The sequence below is a fragment of the Nilaparvata lugens genome, chromosome 2 (genome assembly GCF_014356525.2).
Source record: "Nilaparvata lugens isolate BPH chromosome 2, ASM1435652v1, whole genome shotgun sequence".
In the NCBI taxonomy this organism is placed as follows: Eukaryota; Metazoa; Arthropoda; class Insecta; order Hemiptera; family Delphacidae; genus Nilaparvata; species Nilaparvata lugens.
The window spans coordinates 41792928-41819882 of NC_052505.1; the positions used below are offsets into that span (position 1 = coordinate 41792928).

Genomic DNA, 26955 nt, shown 5'->3' on the forward strand with positions numbered 1-26955 from the left:
TTCATCAAAAACCATAGCAGTTTCCCACTTAATACGTGAGTATAAAAGTCTTCTCAAGAAATATTACTTTCCCACCTTGCAAATTGAATATAGTCCAGGCAACGAATGCTAAAAAAAGGTATAGAGGGAGAAGTATGGAACACAATGTTTGACCCCGCAGCTCTTTTGAGGATAGTTAGGGGGTAAACATATCAAAATTCCTCACCACTACCCACTGTGCTAAGGGGGTGGGGGTGGTTTGAAAGTAACATATTTTGGTTTTTTGCATATATCTCGAACAATATGCGTCTTTCGGGAATTTTTCTCGAATACACAATTGAAGATTACAAATTAACCTACAAGTTTCGTCTGTAACAATTTTCCATATCTGTCATAGTTTTCTAGATATGAGCTCTTGAAGGTGTCAAAATTTGAAGAGAAACCCTTCCGGCTCCGAATTTTCATCTCTTTGTCCTTATAACTTTTTAACGATTGATTGAAAAAAATCAGTGCTAATCATGAGCTCATATAGCATCATATTCTCTTCAATGTTATTATTTCATTATATTACGCATCTCCCTACTATTGTTGCAGCCGTTATAGTGTTGAGTGTGAAATCTTCAGTTTAACAACAATAGATCAATTGACAGAGAAATTTGGAGGGATGAAGATTGAAAGGTGATATACGAAGGTTGAAAAGTTCTCTATGTTCATTGATGTAAATAATTAAATTCTTTATATACAGCTACTCAACTGTCAAAACATTAAATTCATTGAAAATACTGTCACCGCGTGGAAGTGCCACCACACCTCAGATGACGGAGAAAGTACCGCTATGGGAAAGCACCACCCCCGACGACATCGGTACAGTGGAGAAGGTGCCACTGCGGGAAAGCGCCGCCGCCGCCAAGACGACGGAGGGAATGCCGCAAAATCAATACAGAAAAACCTAAACTTAATACTAATACTGAAACTAAACGTGTAATAAAATATTTGATAAATTCAAATCTCAAATTATAGAGAATTCTTTTCCCATAGTAATTGTAAATACTATTATATTTCATCTACTGTAATTGGAAAATAGTTTCTATAAGTGCCAAAAATTATCTTTCTCCTCAATGTACTCATTTCAGCAATGCCCGGCCTGAAGAAGAGCGGAAAATGGAAAGCCCGTGCACTGCAAGCGCGGCGCGGCGCGACGCGGTTCCGATCCCGAAAAGTTCAGAGACTCTTCGAGATCTGCGCCGCGCCGCGGTCCAATGCATGGAAGTCACAAAGTAGAAGGAATTCTTTCTTCTCTGTGATGGAGGTAAACTTGATCACTTGATACGCCGCGCCGCGTCGCGCCGCTCCACCTTCGTAGTGCACGCTCTACTTGAAGGTGCAAATGTTTTTAATAATGGTAAAAAATGGATACTAAATATTGGCATCATTAGTTTGTTGAAATTCAGACATAGCCGCGCCGCGCCGCTCCACCGACGTAGTGCAAGCTCTACTTGAAGGTACAAATGTTTTTAATGGTGGTACTGAATAGTACGAAATAGGTGCTAGATATTGGCAAAATTATTTTGTTGAAATTCAGACATAGCCGGGCCAGTGACATGCCCATGTGCAGAGGTCATTGACCCCTGCTATTACATGCAATAACTCTGTAACCTTTGAGAAAAGAAAATTTTTATTGTTGGTACTAAATAGTATGAAATAGGTACTAAATATTGGCATAATTGGATTGATGAAATTCAGACATAGCCGGGCTGAGAGGTCATTGACCCTAACTATTTTCATGCAATAACTCTGTAACCTTTGAGATGAAAAATTTTTTATTGTAGGTACTAAATAGTACTAAATGGGAACTAAATATTGGCTTAATTAGTTTGATGAAATTCAGACATAGCCGGGCTGAGAGGTCAGAGACATTTGCCACATTCATGCTGTATTTCCTCTGTTACCTTTGAGGTGAAATTTTTTTTATTGAAGGTACCAAATAGTACGAAATAGGTACTATTTAATGGCATAATTGGATTTATGAAATTCAGACATAGCCGGGCTGAGAGGTCATTGACCCTAACTATTTTCATGTAATAACTCTGTAACCTTTGAGATAAAAAAATTTTTATTGTAGGTACTAAATAGTACTAAATTGGAACTAAATATTGGCATAGTTAGATTGGTGGAATTCAGACATAGCCGGGCTGAGAGGTCATTGACCCTAACTATTTTCACGCTGTATTTCCACCACCTTTAAGGTACAAATTTTTTCATTGGAGGTACTAAATAGTACTAAATAGGTACTAAATATTGGTGCACAGCTTGAGTTCAAATTTGAAGATAGCCGGGCAACCATGTCTCTGGCCCGGCACTTTAGAAAAATCAATAACTCAGTTAGGGGTGAGGTACAAATTTTTTCATTGGAGGTACTAAATAGTACGAAATAGGTACTAAATATTGACATGGTTAGTATGTAGAAATTCGATCATAGCCGGGCCAGCGACATGCACGTGTTTTTGACAGTGTAGAAATTTAATTAATCAATGCAGAGAATTGGCATCAATATTCTTCTATTTTTATCTCTGCCATTATAACGTGGACCTCACTATAGTCATTTCTTGGGGCATTGGCAATTGGCATTATTGATTGTGTTCATGGGAGGTTGCGGTACATGTACGATTTCGACCAAGGACACGAAAATGCGTTCGGTGGGAGCTTTTAACAGTTCAGTTACCTGTCGCCATCTTGGAAGAAAGTGGAGTGGTGCATGCTCACTTGCACCGCTCGAAAAGTATGTTCCACAAAACCGGTACCGGGATCAATGCTTCTTATTGGTCGAGAGTTAAACCGTTGGTTGTCTGTTCTGTTAGGTTATGTCTTCACATTCAGAATTCATAATATACTAAAAAAGGATGAGGCGTACGAAGTATTTTATTCCATTGATGGAATTAATTACAGAATAGTCGAAAAGCAAGAAATTCATTCATTATTGGCTGGAAAGTTTATTATTTTTTAGCTTTATCGACTATTCTACCAAACTAAGATGTGTTTATGTTATCTATTAGTCAGAATACTATATCTTGTTGATTTATTCCTAGGCCAGGATCTATCCAGATAAATGTCTGGATAGTAGTCATAAATCAAGAGATTTCAATTATTAAAATTTTGCTAATATTCTATAAAACGTTTTATTCATTAACGCGAATTGCATAGAAAAAGTAGTCAAATTTTCATTGATGACAGCACGAGCCATCATTAATTATTAAAAAAAAACTTTATAAGGAAAAACATGATTAGCCTAGTGCTTCTATAAGAACTAATCAATATTCCAGCTTTGTTGTGATAAGATAACATAGGTCTAAAATAGTAGTATTCACCTAATGTAGCCAACATTACATTTTTGATAAGGTCTGTTGCAACCTACATAAAAGATAATTATCAGCTTGGACAAGCTTGTATAATTAATTTAAAAATATATATTTTTTTCAAATTATAAATTAATAATTATTTTTGATTCAATAATAATAAACAATAACTGAAATGTTGAAAATTTTCATATTGATAACACCTTTATTGTTTTGTCAACATCGATCTGTAGACGATTAATTTCAAAAGTACGTGCCAAAAACGGTGAACCAGAATCGATTTTCGTTAGGTGGGAGCAAGTAGTGGTGCACCAGTAACGTGGTTTCTGGTTACTGCTCACTTCGCCAAAGCCGTACATGCACGTAACCACAGTATACATACCTATTAGTTGAGTTCAAAGCCACTGATCAATTCCATCGGTTTTTTTTACGTTCAGTAAAAAACCTGATAACTGATGAACAACAGAACTGAAAGTCGGCTAGTATCTTGACGTCATAATCCGCCATCTTGAAAGAAAGTGTAGCATTGCAATACAGCAGTAGATTTAATTTCTAACAAGATGATGCAGTCATGTGTCGTGGTCTTGGTGCACTCAAATCTTGGTTGGATTGATACCTTCCATTTTGTGTGTATTCTGTGGCTGAACGGTTGCTCATGAGTTATGACTGACACATGTTTCCCCTGTTGGATCATATTTTGTAAACAAAACTAGAACTTATCCTATTTCATTGTAATCAATTAAAATGGAAAACCATCAGGTGATTGGAGTAGTTTTAAATGTTTTGTAAAATATTTTAAATGTTATTGAATTTATGTAATCATGCATTTCTCTGCTCCCAAATACATTATTTGTAAACAACCTCGTATTCAGCAATGTCTGTTTACGTTCAGCTACTCTATTTACGTTCTTTTCCATCGGTGGAAAAGTATGATCAACTGATCAGTGAACGAACCGGATATGACATATTTTTTTTAACCACAAGCACCACAATGCACATGTAAATAGCGGTAGCCGCGCATGCTCAAATGTTTACCGGAACTCGATACGAGCTACGGTTACCGTAACTGTATCCACAGCGATTTTTTTTCTTATCAGTAAGACCAAAGACCTTGTAGAGGTATAAACGCACAATACCTATGCCTTTCCAATGCTAGCTTTTACTTGAAATTAAAGGTTCAATTGAGGTATTTCAGCGCGGGATAATAAATAATTAATATATAATAATTGTAAATAAATAATTATAGTAATTAATAAATAATATATATATATATATAGATATATATATATATATATATATATATATATATATATATATATATATTATATATATATATATAGATATATATATATATATATAGTCTATATATATATATATATATATATTTGTAATATTATAGATCACAAAATCTTTAAGATCTTTAATAATCTTTAATAATCTTCCTGGCTGTCCCCTTAATGGCCGATTTCAATTCCAAATAATCTAGCGCTGCATGTGAGTCTATGCATCATTCAACGACAAAACATTGCTTCGTTCAGAGCCACGTTCACTCACCGATCAGTGGCTTTGAACTCAACCATTCTGTACCGTAACCTCCCATGAACACATTCATTGGCAAGCAAGTAGAAGCAATATTGGCACTGAAATTCTAACCTAAAAAATTAAGTGTAGAAATATTGTTGTAAATTTATTCTTTAATAATCTGACATAAATTATATAAATATTTAATCTAACATGGTAGCAATTGTTTGTAATCTCGAAAAATATTACAAAAAGAAATGTTCATTTGGAAAGGTAAGAACCATCAGTAGGCATATCAAGATTCAAGATCCGTTTATTTTCAGAACATCGTCAAAAAATATACAAGCAATCACAAATTTAGCAATATATAACATTATTAAGTATTTCAAACTGTAAGGATAGCAGTCAATTAAAACAAATTTAACATCAATATATCACAGGTCATATAAATTACAAATTACATCACATTATATCAAGTCATTTATACTGTTATGACATCAGTCAATTAACATATTTTTTTACACAAATTTTGAACTGTCTAATCTTAAGCTCTTTTAATTCAACTGGTAAATTATTGTAGGCTACATTCTTTTTTAAAACTCAACAAAACTATTCAACATAATTTGGTAGATACACTGCCACCACACTGGGCTAAAGTGCACGTCCAGTGCCAACATACCTATTACCTGTAGGTTAGGAAAAGCTTTATGTTAGGAAAGCTTAGGTTAGGAAAACTCAGATTAGGAATATCATAATTTGATGATTTCAATAATCAAAATGGCTGCTACTCATAGGTTAAATGCATGTAAAATTGTGCTACTTTGAACTTAGTTTATTTAAAAAACAATAGTGAGCGCCGTTTAATTTTTGTGATTTTGTGCTCAAAATAACATACTAAATCGATCCCAACCAAAAATTTGATAATAGGTATGTTGGCACTGGACGTGCACTTACACCGATACACTGAGTCATTCTGAGTGCTTTAGCCTGTCTAGTGTCTAGTAAAATGGCTGTGAATAATACCAACCAATTATTGGAAAACTGTTTACATTTTTCTTCATGTATTTCATGCATTCAAAAGCATATAGTGCAGTAATTGTCATGATCCTGAGGTTCTCAAACAATGAATTCTACTATCCTTATTACAAATTACTCTAATAGCTCTTTTTTGTAATATAAAAAGCTTCTTCACATTTGAATCTCTCCCCCGTGCAACAATGCCATATGCGACTGAATATACGCATAATAAACAGCAATCAACACAACAAGACTTACATTATGCCTAACATAAAAATACCTCTAGAAACCTACCTTCACTACACAGTAGGATGACATGTTTTATCCACTTTAACCTAATAGTTCTGTGAACAGTAGACCTCATGCAGTTTTCTCATCCACAAGAGTATCTGATATCACCTGTTCTAGTTGATTCAGATGAATCACAATAGATTCACAGTTAAATCATAATTTACTCTTAAAAACTGTTAGGCTATTTGTTTTCTCCAAGATCAAAAACTCACTTCTGTTAATAAACTCAGTTAATTTTATTTCATTTTCAATCACCTATTAAATTTGTTTTTCAAATGTGAGAATATTGATACTGATGTGCACGTGTCTTAAAAAATATTGAAACCCTATCTTATAGAAATAGACACGGCCATGCATCTGTGTAATGCATGCAATAAACTTCATACTTACTTCATACTTATAGGCCTACTTCTGTCCTTCGTCATTGACCAGCTTCCTGGATGGACGGCGTCATTTTATATTCAGACCTAATTTGGTCGTCGTTGATTGTAATTTTTTTTACAAAACTTATCAAACGTTAACGTTTTTAAAGCTTAAAAATAGATCGAGATGGTCGGTCGGATTCTAAATCACTTGAATCAAATTAAAGACTTGTCGGCCTCAAAGTATTTAACCACAGATTAGAATGGCATCCCACGCAGACAGGCTCTAATCCTTCCACCAAAACTTCTGTCATCCAGATCCCTCACCATGTCTGGCAGCGCGTTGAAGATCTTCTGTGCCAGTACAGGGAAACAGTCTCTTTTCTTGTTCAATCTGCAGAAGGGTACATCAATTTTTGCTTTCCCTCTGGTATTATAAGAATGCTTATCGGCTCTTCTTGTCATTGAGTGATAATGACTTTTTATGTGTAGCAAGGAGAGCAGAATATACTGTTGAACACCGTCTAGATACCCAGTCTGATGAAGATCGGCCAACAGTGATCAAGGTATCCAGCTGAGTCCAAAATTCTTAATGCCTTTTTCTGTTGAAGAAGCACATCACTACATCCGGGCGCATGTCCCCACATCTGCAGTCCGTAGATAATATGGCTGTGGAACAAGGCAAAGTAGACTTCAACAAGATGTTTCCTTGAAATGAAAGGCTTTAGACGTCTGAGTAGAAATATTACCCTGGATAGCTTCAGACAAAGCTTGTTGGTGTGGCTACCCCAGGTGAGTCTTGAATCCAGCGTAAATCTTAGTAGCTTGACCTCAGTGCGATTGATGAGCTGGTTTGTACTGAGGCTACAGGTAGTCTCTTGTGTCTTGTCTTCATTTAGACTCAGCTTATTATTGTTGAACCACTGTTTTGCTAGTCCAAAAATATCTGCAGCCGCCCTCTGCGCCAACACTGGTGTTCTCCCTCTGGCAAAGATTGTGGTGTCGTCAGCAAACAGTAGGATGTCTCCCAGCAAACCAAGATCATTTATCATAATCAGAAAAAGGAGGGGTCCAATCACTGATCCTTGTGGCACCCCACGTTTAACCTGTAGAGGACCTGAGTTAACTCCCTCTAGCGAAAGGATCTGCCTTCTGTCTGATAGGTAGGATTCCATGGTGGCAAGGACCCGACCTACAACTCCATACGCTGCAAGTTTCTCCAGCAGAATATCATGCGGGACACACTCAAATGCCTTACTCAGGTCTGCCAGAGCCAACGCTACTAAGTCCCCCTCCTCAAAAGAATCTAGGATGTCACACACCAGCTTGGAAACAGCTGTGACTGTTGATTTACCGCGCCTGAAACCGTGCTGCACACTTGAAAATAGGTTATTGCTCTCAAAGTGGTCCATTAGTTGAATCTTCATGAAGGCTTCAAAGATCTTGGCCAGTGCGGGAATAATAGAAATTGGCCTGTAGCTTTTCAGGGCTGTAGGGTCACCCTTCTTGAAGATAGGCACTGTTCTAGCCAGTTTTAGGGCTGTGGGGATATATCCTTTGCTAAGGCATGCATTCAACACTACACTAAGAGGATGGACAATGACATCAATAATAGATTTCAACAGATCAACTGACATACCGTAGATATCTTGAGTCTTTTTATTTCTGAAGTGACTCACCATTTGAATAATGTCTTCTGGTGATACTGGGTCCCAGTCCTCCATTAATACAGTCACATCTCTGGGTTGCTGAAAGAGTCTGCCAGCAGCCACCTGTGATCTGTCTGTTTCTGGTAGGGCACTGACAATTTTTTCCACCTCCTGTATCAGGAAATTATTGAATTCATCAGGGCTTGCCCTGACTCTGGGCTTCAAACTTTGCTTGCTTGGTCCTGAAATACTTCTTACTAGGTCCCAAGCAGCCTTACATTTGTTATTGGCCTGATTGATTGAGCTAATGTTAGCCTCCCGCTTTGCAAGGTCCACCTCCTGCCTGTAAATCCTCTTTGCCTTAATGTATTTGATTATGGATGTTCTTCCTCTCTTCCTCATTGAGACAAGATTTCCTTCTGCAATCCAGAGCCAAGACAAAACTCTGTAGCTGAAGTAACCCAGGCGTATACCAGGCATTACTTTTTTGCCTACATGAATTTATTTTATGGGCCAGATGGCTCTTTTTGATTCTTATCATTTTTGCAGGAAAGATTCTGTCAAACAAGTTAGAGAATTCTTTAAAAAAGGAGTTGAAGAGCTCTTCTGGGTCATCCATTGGGTCAGACAGAATTTCGGTCCAGTCTAAGTTGGCCAAGGCTGCTTTAAGTTGTGGAATCCTCTCAGGGTCAATTTTTCTAGAAGATTTTAAGTAATTGGAGTGCCAAGGTACAGAATCTGAAGGTTCACTCACCGACTTCAGCCACATGTTCATTATGACAGCGTCATGATCAGCAATCATAGGATCCTGGATGTCCACCTCATAGTTCCATGAGTCAAGAGAGGTTGCAATAGTATCCAAGCAGTTGTCACCTCTAGTTGGAGCATGACTCGTGATGTACAATCCATGACTTTGCAGCAGAAACCTGAATGTGTGATATATGCTGTTTTCTTCATTCAAGTGGATATTTACGTCTCCGCCAAGAACTATAGGCATGTTCAACTTGTTCAGGATTGCCAATCAATTGTCCATGGCAGTGAAAAAATGCTCAACATTACCATTTGGGGAACGATAAACTGCGATGACAATTAAATAGTATTTTTCGAGTTTTACTCCAGATAGTTCAATGTCAAGTTCCCTACAAAACATACTCAAGACGACAGGACTAGACAATAAATCCTCTCTTAGATAGACTGCAGTTCCTCCATTCTTGTGATTTGTGCGAAAGTATCCTGCTCCAAATTTCAAATGTTCAATAGTATTGTAGAATTCAATCTCCTGGCCAAGAAGATGATGCTCACTTATACACAAAACATCTGGATATGACTTTCCAACAAAGAGAGAAACCAAATTAATTTTTGATCTTAAGCATTGCACATTTACAAATATAATTTTAAAATTGGATAGGGAATAATTATCCTCACTCTGAGCGTCCAGGTGAACTAATTCACATCTATTTGCTTCGGGCGAATGGAGTTTAAATCACCTGCTTCAGGTTGTTTCCTTCCTCTATTGAAAAACTTGGATACCAGAATGTCACTTGGCCAAAAGTTCGAATCATATACCTCACTCAACAAACTGGAAGGCACTCCCACTTTGAATGATGAATACTCCTTTGGGAATTTTGCATTCAACTTCTCAACCACATAGTTGGCTTGTTTTTTACTATTTAGATAGTCTTTCACCTCAATTACATTTGTATCAGGTCCAAAACGAGAAACAAATAGAAAAACTTTCCTACCTGCAGTCGATAATTTATGCTCACAGTGTGAACTACCTGTAATGAATTTCTTTTTTTTAGGGCCTGATAAATTGGCTGGCTTATCTCCAACAGTCACTGGTTTAGAAACTCTGCTAAGATTCTTCCTATCACTTTTTTTATCTTGAAATTTGGACTTGACAGAATCAGCATAAGTGAAGCTTTGTTGAACAGCGGTTTTTGCAGTCAAATTTTCACTCAAGTTCATATTAGGTCTACCTACACTTTGCTTCAGATGCCTCTCTTTACTAGGGGATACAACATCTAGGTTATGTAGTCGATTTGAACTTAGGTTAATGTTAGCTAAGTTCCCTTCAAATTTGTCTTCAAATATAGTAAAATCATCAACATTTGTAGAACTATGGTTAGTCACGTCATTATTTATAGAATTACAATCATATGTATCCGAAAAGTTTGTAACGCATCTAGAAGTATTGGGGCATGAGTACCTTAAATTTTCAACATTTCCTACACGCTTGCTCAATGCAACGAAATTATCACTCAGACGACCTAATTCATCAAGAATAATAGTCAGATTTTCAGAAAATTCACTTTTTTCTTCGTTATTAGATTTGATTTTGTCAGTTCCTGCATGTTCAGACAGCACTGAAGCAACCTTAACCTTGCAAGCTACGCAATACCACACAAAACCATCACTTAACCCATCTACTTTCTGATATTCAGTTTAAGAAATGTTCACACAACCAATATGATACCAATAATTACACATTCCATCACAAAAAATAGCATTATCGCAATTTTTAACCGTTTTTTTTCACGCACCACACAAACTGTGTTGTCTCTTCGACGCTGCCATCTCGATCTCCTAAGCAATCCTAATATTCATTCATTCCCTAATCATTCTCCATTCTCCTAAATAATCTACTTGTCAGCTAATTGATTATAAATAATTCTATAGTCTGATTGATCCTATCTTCAAAGTAGATAATATATATTGTGATATCGAAGTATGGAGGAATTCCTTTCATTTTCATATTATCCTAGAAATGTAAAATTTCAAAAAACCTTGTGTATACATCGTCGCGCAGTTGAAAAAGCATACTTGACTTGTATTGCTAGATCATCAGCAAACATAAACACCCTGACATCACTACTACTTATTGCTGCTGGCAGGTAATTTGAATAGATATTAAAAGGTATGCGACAAAGTGTGGAGCCCTGGGTAACACCTGATTCAACTTTTAGAAAATTAGAGAAAGAAACGTTGTGAAACTGTCTGAAATCTACCACATAAGCTTTATAGATAAATCATCAAACCCATAAAACCTGAGTTTTTGTACCAGAATAACATGTGAAATGGTATCCAAAAGCTTTTGACATGTTATAAAAGCTACACGTAGCCTTAATTTTTCCATCTAGCCAGCTAATTCCATTCCTCAAGAACTCTGAGATAGCAGTATGAGTACCTCTATTGCTTCTGTAACCAAATTGACTATTAGTAAAAAGTAAGTTGTTTTCAAAATATTGTACAATTTGATTATACAGTATAATCCTTAAAAATCTTTGCAATTATAGGTATAATAGATACTGGCCTATAATTATTGTAGTCAAGAGGTGAACCCTTTTTCAATAATGGAATCACTTTAACTTGTTTAAGCATTATCGAAAAACCCCATTCTCAATACACATATTGAAAAAGTAACTCAAAACCTCACAAATAAATGGTGCTGCTAATTTCATTGTAGAAGAATTCAAGCAATAAATATGTAGACAAGCACTATTCATTCCATATAGATTCTACTAAGTAGAAAGTTTTAAAATGTCAAGTTGTACAATTCTAAATTTTTTTTCAGCAAATAATATACTGTACCTATATTTAAAATGGTCAGTTAATAATCTTTAAGGGTAACTTATATTGTCAACCAAATTTTTGCATATCCACTAACGGGGCTAAATGAATTAGGCTACATATAATATATACCTATATTATGTGTTTTTCTTTATTTGCTAAAGTTTGCTGCACTTGGTGACTATAGTAGCGGCTACGAGGTAGCTGCCGAATTGGAAATGGTACAATTTGTATCACTAAAATACTTAGTTATTTTAGTTATTTTATGTTAAGTCCATAAGGTGGGCATAAAAACCCCCAGGGACACGTCATGAGAACACAAAGAAGCAAGTAGGCCAGTCGACCTACTAGTCCAAAAGAAAAACAAATAAAGCAAGCAGAGGAAAGAAATTAATTAAAATAGGCGCTTACCAAGCTGCTGTCCAACATGAAAAACTCACGGAGTGAGTACAAAGGATTATTCAGCAATAAGTCTCCCAGGACCCTCCGAAATTTGCCGGCAGGCAGATTCCTAGCCATCACCGGCAGCTTGTTGAAGAGCCTGACAGATAGATGACCATAGCTCGATCGTGTCCTGCTCAGTCTTTGGTAGGGCTCATCCAGCCTCTGTCTCCCTCTAGTCTCATGTGAGTGAAAATTCTGCCTTGTTACAAGCTCCCCCACATTTGCATGTGTTCTGCAGAGGGTCTGAAGTACATAGAGGGAGAAGACTGTGAGGATTCTCTCTCTCACAAAGAGGGGACGACAATGGGCAAGACGCTCAGCACCACAAAGGATCCTCAGGGCCCTCTTCTGAATGAGTAACACTCGTGAAACATCTGTGGCTCCACCCCAAAGCGTGAGGCCATACAGGACAATGCTCTGGAAAAAACAGAAATAGCAGACCTTAAGATAAGAAGCAGGAATACAGGATTTCAATTTCCTGAGCAGGAAAACCACTCTGCTCAGCCTGCAACAGACAGCCTTAATGTGGTCAGCCCAAGAGAGCTTTCTATCTAGAACGAACCCAAGCAGCTTCACCGGGAAAAAATCATACTCATCCCCATTTCTGAGGCTGAATATGATTGACTGCGTTTTATCATCGTTGAGAAGAAAGAGGTTTGCAGAAAACCAGTCCGCAGCAAACAACCTGGTCTCCAACATCTCGGCCCTCAGTACATCAACTCCATGACCAAATGTTCGGTAGTCAAATTTAATATTATTTATGCTATCTCCAATTTCTTGTTTCCCCAAACATAAGGTAGGTAGCCTAGTGAATTCAGTTTCTTACTTGCACCGTTGATAATATTCCATGCAGCCTCAGGGATTTGGGGCTTGTCTTTTCACATCCTTAGTACTAGACTTCCTAGCCCTCTTCACCTCCTGTTAATAAATCCTCTTGAGACTGACTTTACTTTACTTTCACTTTTTACCACCTATATCGTTGAGATTACGGGTATACTTTTTTACTTCTGTTGTCTTCACCACAGTCTGATGACCGGGGATTTGTCATTGTCCCTTGAACGGGGTTTCCACGGCACTAGCCGCTATCTGAGGTGGGTGTATGTATGCTCCTCGATATATTCTGCAACGGTGAAATAAGGCCGGCCCATTAGGTACCTCTTCAAACCCTTTGCTAGCGTGTTGTTGTTTTCCAGTAGTTTTAGACTATCTGGGAGCAAGTTGAACAGGTATGCCCCTGCATAAGACGGAGAATCGCTGAGCTTTTTCAATCTATGTTGTGGGAGGTCTATATTGTGATTATGTCTTGTTCCATAGCTGTGCCTGTCTTGTCTCAAGATTGGATTTGATTTCTTGACCAAAATAACGACTTCCAAAATATATATGGAGACTGCCGTTAGTATTCCTGTTTTTTTGAAGAGGGATTTGCAATGCTCAATGTAGTTGGTTCTTAAAATATTTCTTATTGCCCTCTTTTGGATTTTCAGAACTCTCTCTAGATTTTCTTTTGCAGACGATCCCCAGGCAGCTATACCATACCTCAAGTGTGAGACAAATAGCGAGTGGTAGGCAGTTATTGCTGTTTTTTCATTGGTTATATTTCTTATTCTCCTAATGACAAATGTTGCTGATGAAAGTTTTCTACATAGACTCTCTATATGCTGTTTCCATGACAGGTGATTGTCTAGAATGACACCTAGAAATTTAGTGCATTCGACTGTTTGCACAGTGCTGTTATGTTGTTCGTGCTGTACATGGTGAGTCGGCGTGAAATTTATGTGCACTGTTTTGTTGTTGTTTATTGCCAGTCTCATTTCGCTGCATATTAGTGTAGCTGGTTGTAGGCCGCTCGTTCGATGATCTTGGAGACAACTGGCAGATTCGCTATTGGTAGGTGGTTTTTTGGGTCAGATTTATCTCCTGATTTATGCTTTGGATAAATTTTTGCTATTTTCAATTTATGTGGGAATTTCGCCTGTTTGAATGATTCATTTATTATGTGTAGGATAGGTTTCTTTATTTCGTTCTCGCAGTACTTCAGGATTTTACCAGTTATTTCATGGCCACATGAGTTGTTTGGCTTTAGCCTTCTGAAAATATGGTGCAGTTCGGTTTCAGTGATGGTGTTGAATTGACAGAACACTTGGGCATTATTCTGAACCACCAGATCTTCTTTACCATTTTGGCTTCTATGTAGTTCAGTAATTGGTTGGGTGAAATATGAGTTGAAGATATTGCAGATCTGATGTGGGTCAGTGATTTTTTTCCCTCAATAGTCAGGTGGAGGTTTTCTTGATGTTTGCATTTCAGTTTATCCCTTTCATCGTTTATTGTTGTTCATAGCACTTTGGGTTTATTTACTGCCTGGTGAATCTTTCTGCTTAGCTGTAATTTCTTTTTGTTTTGTTTTTCACTTCTTGATCATAGGCTTTTTTCTTTTCTAGGTATGTTACTTTGTCATCTGTTCTACCTGTAAATGTGTATTAATCATTAGCAATCTGTGTATTACTGTTTAGCATTAAAGTGTCATTATCCCAGAAAATAAGATTTTTAGTTGTTTTCATCTTCTTTGATTCTCTTGGCATGGTTTCATCAAGGTTGACTCGAAGGATCCTTAGAAAAGTATTGTATTTGTCCTCCACAGTATGAGATGCTATCACTGTTCCCCATTTAGAGTTACTGAGTTTGAGTTTCAAGTTTCTTTAGTTTGTCCTTGAGAAATTTCTTGCATATCTGTACGTTGCTGTTTTATGTGCCACTTCATATTTTATTTCACATAATATGGAGTGGTGATCGGAAATTAAGTTGGGTTGTGCTGTTGCCTTTGCTCTTTCAGTTGGTATGTTGAGATAGCAGCCGTCAATACTAGTACTTGAAGTTTGGATTTTTCTGGTTTCAGGTATGCCATATATGTAGCAGCCGTGTTGTCTTAGTAGGTTTTCCAGGGAATGTCAGGAAAGGTAGGAGGGTGAGGTCAGGGTATCAGCGGAAAATCCGCTGAGTGTTTAGCTTCATGAATCTGCAACTAATACCATCCAGTCCTAGAGAGGAGCCACCCCGAAGGTCCCCCACAATTGTAAGGATATCCTGCTGAGTTACAGGCATCAATTCAAATGTTAAGCTAGTGCCATGAACTGCATCGACCACAAGGTCTGGGCCTCGCTCCGGAATTGCACTAGACAGATTTGCACCCACCCTGGAGAAAAAAAAACTATTGTAGGAATTAGCAATTTGTTTAATGTCAGAATCTGTTGGTGTACTGTCCTGATGAAACTGATCCAGTGGGAACCGCCCCGCCACCTCCGGCCTTCCCGCCAACTCGTTGACTATCGACCAGAACTTTTTGGGATTACTGCCTGCATTTGAAATTTCTTCCTTATAAAAGTTAATTTTGGCTCTTCTTATTACAAGATGCAACAAATTTCGATAATTGCGATATTCTTGGCGCAGTTCAACATTGAAAGGCTGCTTTGAAACTCTTTTACTCAACCTGTCTCTGTGCCTAATGGACTTGACTAAGCCTTGTGTAATCCAAGGCTTAATCTTCCTGTTTTTGGCAGTCACTAATTTAATTTGTGTGCATCTTTCAATAGTGAATTTTATTATATTAATGAATGTGGTAGTGCAGCAATCAATGTTGTTTAGATCATTAGTGACACAGTTCCAATCTATTGCTAACAATTCCTCCCTTACAGCATTCCAATCAGTAAACCGGTATGTTGGCCTATTTACATGGCTTTGACCATTGGGTGGCCCAGAGCTAAATTGAATGAGAGTCAGGTAGTGATCAGTAATTGCAGTTTCATAAATTGCTGATTTAATTCTCATATTTTTATCATTTTTTACAAAAAAATGGTCTATGCATGAGCTCCCCGCAGGTCGAGTCACCCCGTTAATATAGCTCACAAATCCTAATTCATATAACATATCGAGGTAACACTCCTGCGCGGAGCATAATGCAGGATTTAATATATTAATATTGATATCTCCACAAAAAATCTGGAGAGTTTTATCACCCCTTATACCTTCTAAGTAGCTACGAAGCGCATCAATGAAAGTAATGTTATTACTACCGGGGCTACGATAAGTAGCCAACAAGTGGCAGGGCACACCCTTCAAAGTAAAGGTCAAGGCCAGGCAGTTAGCGATTCCCCCTAGACACAGCTGATTACAAGATACAGAGAGCGCACTATCGATGTATATAACCAAACCATCATTCTGATTCAACTTGTTAGTTGTACGAAAAACGCTATATCCAGGAAGCCGCACCACATCCTCATCGTCCTCCAGCCATTTTTCTGTCAAAACTATGCAACTTATTTTAATTTTACTAAAACTATCTAAAAATACCAAAAATTCATCAATGTTACGCCTATAACTGTGAATGTTCATCTGAAGAATGCAGAATTTAGATTCAGTGTCGTTTATGAAAAATTTTTCCAAAAAACATAGACTACTAGAATTAAAGCATCCATTAAACAAAGCACTCTCATCATCATCCTCGTCAAAAATATTCATAGTGGCAAAAACCCAGAGCCACAGCTCTACAATCGAACCACAAGGTCTGAGTGATACCATTGTGATAATTTTAGTATAATAACCGTTACAAAATAACAGAAAAATATAATCCCTATCTTAACAAACTAAAATTATTAGTAAATCGGTTGATTGACAAGAAACGAATTAATGTAAGATAACGAATTTTGATTTGCCATAGGCCATTTTAAAAGACAACAGATGCTTGAAGTACCTATCTATGTAGTTTAATTATCGGATATTGAAGTCCTATTATAGGAGTAGTATCATTATAAATAGATATAGCGATCAATATATAGGTATCCAATTATAATTAATATCAAAATATAATTCTGATAATAAGACATTCAATCACAGTAGGCTAAACAAATAATATACGGTACTTAGGTAAGCATTCATAATTATTTCCAAGATGATACTTTTAAATTTCAGGACAGGTATTCGTTTGGAGTGATAAGTAGTATGAAGAAGAAAATGAGACAAATTTGCATAAGGCATTTTCAATGAACATAAATCATACATAATTGGAAATAGGGATAGAAATGAAGTAGGCTTAATAACAATAATGGAAAAGTTTGACCTAATAATTGTTTAGCAATTTTCTTCAAGTGTCTGATTTAATTAATTGTATAAGGTAGGTCTTTTCTAGAAGCCACTATAAAGTACCATTCAATAAATTGAAATGGAATAAGCTGACGATGTTCAGACAGTAGTCCTACAATTTCGGTACAGCCTCTACTCAAATTCTATCTAGCAAAGCGTTATTTGTTACGCTAATGATTGGAGATAAGTAGTGTAGATAAACCGTAATCGATAGAGATAGTTTTTGAAAGATATGTGCTTTGAAGAATCACTGCAATTCAATTATTTCATTATTACTTTATTAGGCTATTTCATGGTCATGACCTATCTTGGCATTATAATATGCAGAAAAATCAAGTCATTCTAATGTACGGTACCCCATGACAAAATATATTCTGACGTATTCTATTTATAACATATTTTATCCGGCAGGCAGTTGAAAAATGTACACCCTGAGTATTCCGGTTGTTTTTCTAATTTTTGTAGTCTGTTGTAGGGAATTTCAAGATCATTCTTTCTTCTCGCGTTGTGCTCATGGATATTTCTTCTGTGTTGCTTGTCTGGTTTGAATTTTTTTGTGTGCATTATTGTTCTGAGTATGTATAGCGATATTACAGTAAGGCTCCTATCCTGTTTGAAGTATGGTTTGCAGTGTGTATCGTATGGTAAATCATTTATAATTCCTATTATTTTCTTTTGGAGAATTAGAACTTGCACAATGTAGGTCGGCGGGGCTGCTCCCCATGATATTATTTTATAGCCCATAGTAAGCTATCAGAGCAGTTTTTATTTCAGCTATTGCCTTTATAAGTTTGATGGCATAGAGGGCTGAGGATAGTTTACCCACCAATTTTTCAATGTCAGGTTTGTCCCATGTCAGGTGTGCATCAAGTGCAATTCCCAAAAATCAATACATTTGTACTATGATTGTTTCAATCCAGACTGTCGAAGGCCTTTTTGAGATCTAGAAAAATTGTGGATACCTTTTTCTTTTGTTCCCAGTTTTGTGTGACAAAGTATAAGAGGTCTGCTAAGGCTGTATCTATTGTCTTATTGTTTCGGAATCCATGTTTGTTGTTTTTTTTCAGGTAATTCAGCATTTGCAGGTAGATTGTTTTTTCCAGATATTTTGATGATGTAGGTAGTGATGCTATTGGTCGGAAGTTTTCTATATTTGTTATATCATTTTTTATATTTTGGGTATACAAGTGATATTTTCATGTAGTCTGGTACTGTTGTTTCTGCAATGGAGGAGTTTTCTATTTGTAGAATTGGGTGATAAATTTTGTCACAACAGTGATAGAGCAGTTTTCTCGGGATCCCATCTATTCCCGCCGAGTGTTTAAGGTTAGTCATTAAGAAAGTATCAATCAGATCTTTTTTTTATATGCTTTCAAACCTTTCCAATAGGGCCTCGCTTTCCAGATCTGTGACAAGATTAGAATTTGATGGAGTTAGCACTTGAGCACTGGTTTGGCCGACATTTACAAAGTAGTCATTAAAATATTCCACTAGGGTGTGAGTATCCGTTTCTAGTTTGTTGCCAATTACCAAACCTAATACTTTACTTTTCGTTCCTCATTTATCACCTTCCATATTTCTTTAGTTTGATATGCTGATTGCTCTATTCTGTTTGTTATGCATCTCTTTTTCTCAGTTTTGACTTCCCTATCGTATAGATTGAGTATTTCGTCTTGTGTTCGATAGTCCCAGTCATTTGGTAAAAGGTAAAAGGAATTGGCATCAAGTAGCTTCTGCCTGAGGTCTCTAATCCTTTTAGTAACTTCAAAGTGCATTTTTTTTTATTCTTTCTGCTTTGTAGAGGCAAATGCAGTTTATGTGATATAGTATAGTCTCAATAAAAATGTACTTCTGGTTCACTGTTTTTGATCTCGTAAGTTTCTTCCAGTCTTCCATTTGGAGTGCCAGTCTCACCCGATTCATGTTCTCAGGATTCAGTCTTCTAAAGTTCACCATCATATTCCTGTCTGCGGCTTATGGATGCATCAAGAGTGCATTCTATTCTCCTGTGGTCTGATATTGCATTATCAATTACTTTTATTTTTAGATTGCACAGGTTTGTAATGCAGTGATCTATGCTTGTTTCAGAGTCAAGACATGTTTGTCTTGTTGGTGGAAGCCGTAGTGCTTCCAAGTTATGCTGAGCTGAAATTTAATGTTTTTTCAGTTTTTTTAGATTGGGTAAGTTTTGCATTGAGTCAACGTTCAAATCCCTTATTATCACTATGTCACCATTTCCCGTCATGATATGTGTCAAAAACCGGTTCATGTATTCAAAAAACTCTGTGGTATTTCCTGATGTTGCCCTATATTGACAATACAGGTCCTGAACTATTAAATGTTTGCCTTTTCGCTTCATACTGTTGGTTTCAGTCCCTGCAAAAATGCAATAACTTGGTGCCTGATTGAGAGGAACTGTTAAGGTCTGTACGAGACTGTTAAGGTCTAGACGACAACCTGAATGACCTGATCCCAACGCCGACTCTTGCCAGTCTTGTTAATGAGCAAGCTAGGGTGCTAGTTTTTCCTCATTCACCTTCAATTTGTTGGTAAAGAACACAACTTAGATTCTCCATAGATCCCTGCAGACTATTTTCTTGTCTGTTCTATTGCTACCTCTGAAAATCAAGTTTGTGTCATCTGCAAAGAGCACGGCACCCTGACTTCTTGTTAAATAATTGACAAGCAAAAGGGGGTCCAACACTGATCCATCAGGTACTCCATGTTCCACACTTGTCAATTTTGAGGTGGCCCTTCTCAGTTGGACGACTTGCATTCTATTTTCCAGTTAAGATGCCACCATCTTCAGGACTATGCCATCCAGTCCATATCTCTTGAGTTTCTCAATCAATATTTCGTGAGGGACACAGTCGAAGGCTTTGCTGAGGTAACACAGCGTTAGGGCAAGGGAGTTGTCATCATCAGAAGCATTTTGGATAGGGATTGTGGAGGATCGCACATTCGAAACCTTGCGAAAATATGTGATGATGACAGCAGGTTACCTCGATCAAAGAAGTCATCATTTGCAACTTCATCTCCATTCCAATCAACTTGGACTGGATAGGAAATTTGGAAATTGGCTTGTTTGCGAACGTTTCCGACATATGATACCATTTCAAAAAATTATATAAATTCAAAAAGTATATGAATATCATCATTTGTAGGAGCAGTTCCCAACAAGTGGGATAGGAAGTATAGCTCTCAATCTAGCTGCTGGCTCGGATGATGTTGGATGTGAACCACTGGAGAGTGCTCAGATTCAACAATGGGTAGAATACATATCCATGTACTGTAATCAACTTCAAACGGCTGTTGTATCTTCCAACATTTTAAAGGTATACATCTATTACTGTCTATTAAGCTGTTCTCTTTAGAAGTAAGAACCTTTCATGGATTTTATTTATATTATGTAACTCAACGTGATAGAATCATAAAATCTAAGTACCTATATAATAAATAGTCAAATACAATTTTTTTCTCAATTATATTATTGGAAAACCTTAAAGAAATTGATGGACTACTCTGAGCCAAATCTGTGCGGAGCCAATCAGTTCATTCAAACATACAAAACATATACATAACAAAAACAAAAGCAATTACTATAGAACAGTTACAGAAAGAAAAACAATCGAATATAAAATTTGCTAAATAATGGTCAACAAACGTTTATTTAGGGCCAGTTCCCTAGTTCGGGATTTAGCTAAGTTCTAGACTTTAAACAGCTGGAGTCAGAAAATTGGCTTTCCGAAACGGGGTGTAGTCGTAGCTTTTATGATGATCTTTATTTTCTCATTTCTATAATTGGAAAATTTTTCCTCGACGAAATGAAACATTTTTAAATAATTCAAAATAGCTGAAACTTTATAGGCCTACTTTAAACGTGGACTACAACTACGCCCCGATTCGGAAAGACAATTTTCCGACTCCAGCTGTTTAAAGTCTAGAACTTAGCTAAATCCCGAGCTTGGAAACTGGCCCTTGAAGTTATGTAGATAAGTAAATGAATATCGGGGCACCGAGCTTTGCTCTGGAGTACAAAAGCATAAAAGCATAGTTCATATTTATTTATTTATTGATACATAGAACACAATTCTTCTAAATGATGGAGGAAGGACCAACATGCACAGTCTAAAACTGTTTCTGTTTGACGTATCACTATATAATACTGATGTATACACTATAAATATAATATACTTATGTATACACTATAAATAAGGAAGTCTAAAAGTAGGTTTTATTCCATTCACTTTCGAATTTAAGTCCAATTTTTAGTCCAAACATTTGAAAACAGGAAAGTTCCAATTCGATTTTTTTACAAACCAAATTGAATAACAAAATAACACTCAATAATCACTTAAAACTGAATGATAAACTTTGATAATGTTTATATAGGTAGGCCTACTTTAATTTAAATGAAAAAAATAATATGGATCTTGAATAAAATCATACCGTTTGTCATATCAAGAAATCAGATATATGCATCAGACATCAGAAATCAGATATATTGATCAAGTCGATTAATCTATAAATATCGGGGTACCGAGCTTCGCTTTGGAGTCCAAAAGCATAGAAATATAAGAGCATTATATATATTTATTATTTGATACACAGAAAACAATATATTCTTTAAAATGATTAGGGAAGGATCATCAGGCACAGCCCAAAACTGTATCTTTCCCAAATTTTGATTTATACACTATAGTCCAAAAAGTAAGTTATGTTCCATACACTTTTGAATTCAAGTCCAATTTTCAGTCAAAACGTTTTAAAACAAAAAAGTTCGAATTTAGATTGTTCACAAACCAAATTGAATAACAAAATAACACTCACTAATTACTTAAAACTGTAAAATAATGATTAACTGAATAATGAAAATTTGGATGTTTGCTGTTTGCTACAATATTTGTTAATCCTATACTATTAAACGAGCAATTTCTGTTTATATGTTAGTATTTCACCGGATCTCGAAAACGGCTCTAACGATTCTCACGAAATTCAGAACATAGTAGGTTTATAATTTAAAAATTCGATTGCACTAGGTCTCATCCCTGGGAAAACTCGCTGAAGGACATTACAAGGATAATTTCTATCCATCTTTGGAAAAACAGCTGATAATAATTATTTCGTCGTCTGTTGATGATGGAAGTGAGTGAGCGAGTTCATGTGTCAAAATTATGACTCAGCTGAAGAACTTTTGTTATCATTCAATCAGGTACTTAGTGCCGGTTGCAAAAAAACCGGGTTATTTTTAATCCTGATTAATTCCACTAGAACCATCATTTTGAAATGGTCTTTTCTGATTTGGTTCACGTGAAATTAATCAGGATTAAAATTTAACTGGCTTTTGTGCAACCGGGCCTTTGTGAGGGAAATTTTTGCATTCCTCTGGGAATCAGTCTCAATTCACTGTGATTGGATAGAACATTTCTGTATGAACTATGAATATTATTATAATTTCTTCTTTCGTAATAAATTTTTCGCCACACTGCACAGAAAGCAGCTGATTTCCAGTCCCTACGTAGATCTGAAAGACATTGTTTGCAGACGACTCTCGACTGACGTAAGAACAGGTTTCTTTCCGGCCTAGGCCGGAAAGAGTACCCTTTCCAGCCGCTAACATGGAACTAAGAAAGGTGATCAAAAACAGCTGATCAAAAAACTTTTCATTATTTGTGTTCATCATTCAATAATTAAAACATTTATAATAATATCATCTTATTGTCATTTGAAAGAATAAAAAAGTATAAACTCAATCTCCCACATAATTGAACATCATCTTTTAGGTTATTTAGACAAATCAGAATAAAAAATATTTTGTTACCACATGTTTCGGACATTAACACAACATGTTGTGACAAAATAATTTAAAAGGGTACTGAGATTCATATTAAAAGTAGCCCTAAAGAAAAAATAAAAAAGGCATATATTATTATGTCTATTGTATCTTCGTCAGTCACCTGTTGATCCAGTATTTAAATTGGTTCGGTCTCTTTGATTTTATCTTCAAAAGCTAAATGCCATAAACTCAGGGAGCTTATGGCAAAAATAATCCAAAATGGTGCTCATTTCTTGGTCTGTAACCACCTACTTTGAGACGTTGTCAAAGCAGTGAATTACCACATTTTTAGCCTTTTCACCGAATGTTGTTGGTTTGCCGCTTGATCTCACTCATATTCATATTCCTGATTGTAACCTTTCAGATTCATCAGATTGTAGTTGTCCAAAATTAGGTAGAGAAAAATTCTTTAAGCATCTGGGTGTCACTGTTGATCAACATCTTCGGTGGGATGTCCACATCAATATCACTTGTAATAAGCTTAAACACTGGATCAACAAATTCTACACTATCAGTAAATTGAGTAACATAGCCGTTTCTAGATTGGTTTATTTTGCTTACATCCAGTCTTTTCTTCAATATGGGATTATCGTTTGGGGCGCTGCCTACATGAATCACTTGAATAAGATAATTGTTATTCAGAAGACCTTATTAAAGGCAATTCTTGGAAAGCCCAGACGTTTCCCTAGTGACAATCTTTTCAGGGAACTGAATGTGCTGACTGTCAGGCAGCTTCACACGAAAAACTTGATAATCTACATGAATAAGCATAGTAATCTTTTCAATCTCCGTTTATCACCGTACAATCTTCGTCCCTCATCCATCACTTTCGAATCTCATCATACAGTTTTATCCATTTGTAGAAGGCAGTTCAATTACATTGTCCATAAACTTGTTAACGTAATACCTGATCATTTTATCTCTAACAATTTGACCAGAAATCTTTCTAACGAAATAAGTCAATGGATCACATCGCATAACTCTACCGATTTGTTCGATTTCTTGTAACTTTTCACCTTTCAACTCTTTTTTTCTCTTAAATAAGTTCATTATTTCTTGTTAATTGTCTGTATTCTCGAGATTTTTTATTATACAAATTTCATAGGTACTTATAATTTATATTTTTGTTTTATGCTTTCACTCTGGTTCTGTAGTTTTTTGTAACACTCGGCCCCTGCGCACAGGCTTTGCCTTTGCAGGGACCTTCCGTGTTTTTGTTAACCTGCTATTTTAAGTTATTTTGTTTTAGTTTTAAGTTATTTATTTCATAACTACTTTGTACAATAACTATGTTGTAAAAAGGATAAATAAATTTAATTGAATTGCCCTGCTGATAAATTAATACTTAGTTTCCCTTTGTCGAGTAGGATTTTTCTAAAAATTACTCTCAATATGAATTTCTGCCAACCACGAACGGTTAGAGCTATAAAGTAAATTCTTTTACTCTTTGCTATTATTTATGCTAAGGACATAATTCCTCAAGTAATCATAATTACTCGAGTTTATATTCATATCGATAGATATTGCATACATTATTGTGATCAATAGGTACATTAACACATACATAGGTTATATTTAACATGCTATTTTTTCCAGGAATTGAATAACTGCCTTTCAAGGCGAACCTACATAGCAAGCAATAGAAAAACTGTGGCTGACATTGTGATATTCTTCTCCCTGTGGAATGTTATTGTAAGTAATGATATTTATTTGAGTTGAATTAATTGCAGGAATTTTTCTTTTTTGTTATTTAACAAATGTTTCAAATCAAAATCGGGAATCGGTTTGACTCTGTGATCGCGCTAATAAGCTATTGCTTAGATAAGGTGAGAATCTGCTACTCCTGTTGGAAGGATGACCACTTGAGCCAACCCCTCTGAATATGATTCATGTGTTAAAAAATCGCTTCTCGGTGGTTCGGAACCCGCCTAAAACTGTAGGTCCACTTTCATTATCATCGGTCTCATTAATTATTACGCACAAGCCTAGAGCTCATGTAGGCACTAGGCATCACCCTCAGCAAAAAAACAAAAAAAAAAACATTTATATACAGTAAATTGTAGACTATTGATGTCCAACTATACTTTTCATTTGCTTATAAGTTGTATCTTTTTATTTACTAATATAATGAATCCCTTCTTCTTCGTACTACATCAAGAATTGGAAACATCCGTTTACATTACGTGCATTACGATTGATTCCTACAGTGATGCAGGTTGATGCCTAGTGAGATCGAACTCCCCAAAGTATTAAGACTCAGGTATTTGTGAGATCTTTGTACTCTCATCATAAATCTTAAATGCATGATATCACAGAATACAGCATACACATAATTATAGACGTTTTTCTGATGATATAATATGAATGGAAACAATCATAGCCGAATTGGAGAAGAAATAAAGATAGCCATGGTTCAACCTTTCATTTATTGTGTTTTTGTCTGTTAAAACTATTTATACTTTGCAAATCACCAATCAGGTTAAGATTAAGTTTCGGAATCACCAATCAGGTTAAGATTAAGTTTCGGACTGCGGTGAGTCAGTCAGATAAGGCAACCTTCTGATAGACTGATCCCGAAACAGTCGTGAGTTCGAATCCTGTTGAGATCACGGATTTTGAATCATATCATCATGATCATCAACTCTTATTTCATTAAACTTCCCCAAGTAGATCACTATTCATCATCCAGCAAAAATAATGACATTAATTAATTGAATTATCTGTACAATGATCAGAAGAAACTAATAAATACATCTGCGTGATTGACAATACAGATTGTTATTATTGATTTATTTCGTTTGTTATAATTTATATATTTTGTTTCAGGCTTCACTAACATTCCAAGAAAAGGAAAAGTACCTGAATCTATCACGATGGTTCAACAATATTCAAAACGACGAAAAAATTGTAGATATGTGCAAACAAATTACCTTTAGTAGAACGCTCTTGTATTAAAATTATTAACGATAAATAGGTCTCTTATTAAAAATGTATTATTCCCGAAAAAAATTAGAAAAATCTTCTTATATTCTATTTTTTTTTAATGTTTGGGCAGTTTTTACAATATAGGCAGTGGAAACGTATGTTTCACGACCAGCTAGTAAGCGGTGAGGATAGGTTGTATCGTGTAGGCTGTATGAACATTGAACGAATGTTACTATACTTCTAATGTTGTTCCAGTGTGTTCGTTATTAACCAGAACTTTAGAGCAACCACTTTTGTTGGGGATTCGCCTTATGTCTGTGTGTGGGTAATGAAATGGATGACTAAACTATAATTTTAGGTGATTTTTTTCTCAATAAGAAGGCATAGCTGTATTCGAAGCAATGGTCAAATTTAAATCTACATCAATAGCTCTTCTAGCTAGGTGGAACTAGTTCAGCTTAACTAAATTAACTTGCACTGGTATCTAGTTAGATACACTAATAACATAGAGAAAAGATGACATGGTATAGGTAGTTTATGTTTCAAATTTCAAGCCGATCACTGTAGACTACTGTCTTATATAACTTTTTGGCCGAGTGATAGTGTAAGAACGGCACAATATGAGAAACTACTAGCGTCATATAGTTTCACGAGAGAGAGCTACTAGGACTGTGGGCTTGAGTTAACAGTGAAAATCGGAACATAATCGCCTTAAATCATACGATATATTTTTATGCTATCCTTTCTCTATGCTAATAGCTAGATGTAAAGTACTAGTGAATAATGAGCTTCATGAATTATGTTTTGTTGTGCACAAAAAATGATTCTTGTTACTGATTAAATAAGGTAAATAAATTTATTTACTCCTCAAA

The 26955-nt window shown here is 36.0% G+C and overlaps 2 protein-coding genes across 3 annotated transcripts in view; one reads left to right on the forward strand and one right to left on the reverse strand.

Moving 5' to 3' along the window:
* LOC120349890 overlaps positions 1-26955 on the reverse strand; it is a 35803-nt gene that overhangs the window by 5149 nt on the left and 3699 nt on the right. The window contains exon 2 of the mRNA XM_039421242.1: positions 12154-12603. Within this exon, the coding sequence (XP_039277176.1) occupies positions 12154-12603 (450 nt within the window). The remainder of the gene's footprint in view (positions 1-12153; positions 12604-26955) is intronic.
* On the forward strand, positions 4907-26955 carry LOC111054978 (eukaryotic translation elongation factor 1 epsilon-1). 2 transcript variants are annotated; one of them, XM_039421243.1, is made up of 5 exons: positions 4907-5126; positions 15083-15143; positions 20487-20657; positions 24755-24850; positions 25985-26955. In XM_039421243.1, the coding sequence occupies exons 2-5, from the start codon at positions 15132-15134 to the stop codon at positions 26111-26113; spliced, it is 408 nt and encodes a 135-aa protein (XP_039277177.1). In that variant the 5' UTR covers positions 4907-5126; positions 15083-15131; the 3' UTR covers positions 26114-26955. The 2 variants fall into 2 exon arrangements, with proteins under 2 accessions (XP_039277177.1, XP_039277178.1); XM_039421244.1 differs by lacking the exon at positions 4907-5126 and having other exon boundaries at positions 15117-15143; positions 20493-20657.